At 43.0% G+C, this 2200-nt stretch overlaps 1 protein-coding gene across 1 annotated transcript; it reads left to right on the forward strand.

Moving 5' to 3' along the window:
* Positions 1-548: 548 nt before the first annotated feature.
* LOC103522620 (JNK1/MAPK8-associated membrane protein-like) lies at positions 549-2059 on the forward strand. Its single transcript, XM_008487718.3, has 2 exons — positions 549-740; positions 1179-2059. Exons 1-2 carry the CDS (start codon positions 578-580, stop codon positions 1463-1465), a joined length of 450 nt encoding a protein of 149 aa, XP_008485940.2. The 5' UTR covers positions 549-577; the 3' UTR covers positions 1466-2059.
* The last annotated feature ends 141 nt before the right edge of the window (positions 2060-2200 follow it).

Genomic DNA, 2200 nt, shown 5'->3' on the forward strand with positions numbered 1-2200 from the left:
GTCACACTTTTGGTAGAAATAAAATTCGGTTTGCTACGTGAAAATGGATGGAGTCGAAATAATTTTAAAAATGTTTCAATGAAATGGCTAGAAAGATTTCGAAGTGTCTGCTAGGGAGATGTGTTAGGAAAGCTGCCTCTAGAAGAAAATTCTTAGCCAGCTTAGTTAGCTTGGAAGGTAGCGCGTCTGTCTTGTAAGCACTAGGTCGCGGATTCGATTCCCGCCCGGGGCGGATTGTGTCATAAACAAATGAGGTTCGTTCTCGGAACGCTTTTTCCTATCCTCTCTTCCTTTTCTCTTCGCTTTCGGAACGATAAGACCTTAACATTAAGGTGTGTCCACAGATAGTCGATTAATGTGAATTTATTGTGAATCGATGTGGATCGACGGATATACATATATATAATGTATAGTAGGTTTTTACCTACTTGGAAGTCCAACTCAAAAGGTGATGCTTTTCCAATTCCAAGTGAAAATCTTTGCCAAGTGCCAAGTTACTTTCAGGGACAACCTCCCAATATCTTTCTTTCACTATCTCGATCCTCACTGACTTGGTTTTATCTTTTCCAGATACACAATGGTGTTTATCTTCTATCTCCTGAACATCATCATTCTCACCAGCATCAGGCCCCTGATAGCAAGATTCTGTATTAGGACAGGGGCGGCTAGGACTGTCTACTTTGGCCTCTATTTGTTCCCTGTGCTGGCCCTGGTGCATCTCATATGTGGTGGACTTATATGTAAGAATATTTTTCTAAGGCGAGCCACTTACTATCATGTAGACCTGACAAAAGTTACACCTGATCAGGTCTAACAGACAGTATGTGTGCGCTCATCAGGTATCAGGTAGACCTGACAGACGGACCTTTTCAGCCGTACCTGTCAGGTCTACCTGCAAGTGTGTGCTCATCAGGGTGTACCTGATACTGAGTGGCTGGCCTAAGTAATATGTATTCCCCTTCAATTTCTATTCCGAACACTGAACCCTGTAGTTTCTTATTCTTACTATCACGTGACGTAACGTGATGGTAGTGTGGCTGTCCTGAACGAAATTACCTACAATATAATGGGAAAATTTTGAACTACATATTCCTGACTCCACATGACTTCACGTGACGTGATGGTAGTGTGTTTCTACCTTAAATCTAATTCAGTGTTATTCATGTCTCCTATTTCAGACTACAGCTTCGCCTACATCACGATCGTCCTCTCCGTCGTTTCCATGGCAACTCACTTTGCGTTCAAAATTGACCAGAGCGTCCACTTTCTTGTCGTTTCCACGGTAACGGATTTGCGGAACTGTCTCATCCTCCTGGGGCATTGGGCACTGCATGCTTACGGCCTTGTGGTTATCACACAGCCCCATGTGAATCCAGCCCTAATTATCCTGCTGGTTCCGACGCCGGCCCTGTTCTATATATTGACGTCCAGGTTTACAGATCCCAGCCATTTGCATTCGGACTGAGTAGACGGCGCGGCGCGCAGGTATGAGTGAAATTTGCGCAAATATCTGCTTTTGCTGTAGGAAAATAAATGAATTTTGCGCTCTAATGTTGCTAGATTTTGGTCTAGCGTTTCTTGGGGTGCGGCAACTGTTACTGATTTATGTGCAAATATTTGTCGAAAGACCAAATTTGGAAGACATGTTGAAACAGGCTTTAAAGTGAGCCCACCTCTGTGGCTGAGTGTTCAAGAGCAGTGACTCTCAACCTGGAGGTGCTGAGTTCGAATCCTGACCTGGGTGGATATTTTCTGACCGAAATTTTCCTTCCTGGATGGGCATGGATGTAGAAGAATGTGCCTTGAAGTAATGTAAGAGCTTTTTTTTTTCAAGGTTTAAAGCGAAGGGGTTGATTACTTGGTTATTTCTTATGCCGGTCACTCATGGTCTGAGCGTGTGGGCCCGGTATTGCTGTGCGGGTCTATGTTGAAGCATGCCCATTGCCCATAGTATACCCCATATCAGATTTTCTAATAGAATCAACACAAGAGCATCAGAAAGTGACCTGTAAGTTACTGATAGATTCTGACATGACTTTGTGAAGATTCATCTTGAAAAGAAAAACAACAGTAACTTATACTCTTCACAGTTGGTGACCTGTAACCTGTAATGTAAGTGTTCTTGAATGGGTTTGAGTAGCCAGCATTATAATATCAATAATTTCATGTTTGCTAATACAGAGCCATGACCTTAGTACCA

This window comes from Diaphorina citri, unplaced genomic scaffold (assembly GCF_000475195.1).
Source record: "Diaphorina citri unplaced genomic scaffold, Diaci psyllid genome assembly version 1.1 scaffold9754, whole genome shotgun sequence".
In the NCBI taxonomy this organism is placed as follows: Eukaryota; Metazoa; Arthropoda; class Insecta; order Hemiptera; family Psyllidae; genus Diaphorina; species Diaphorina citri.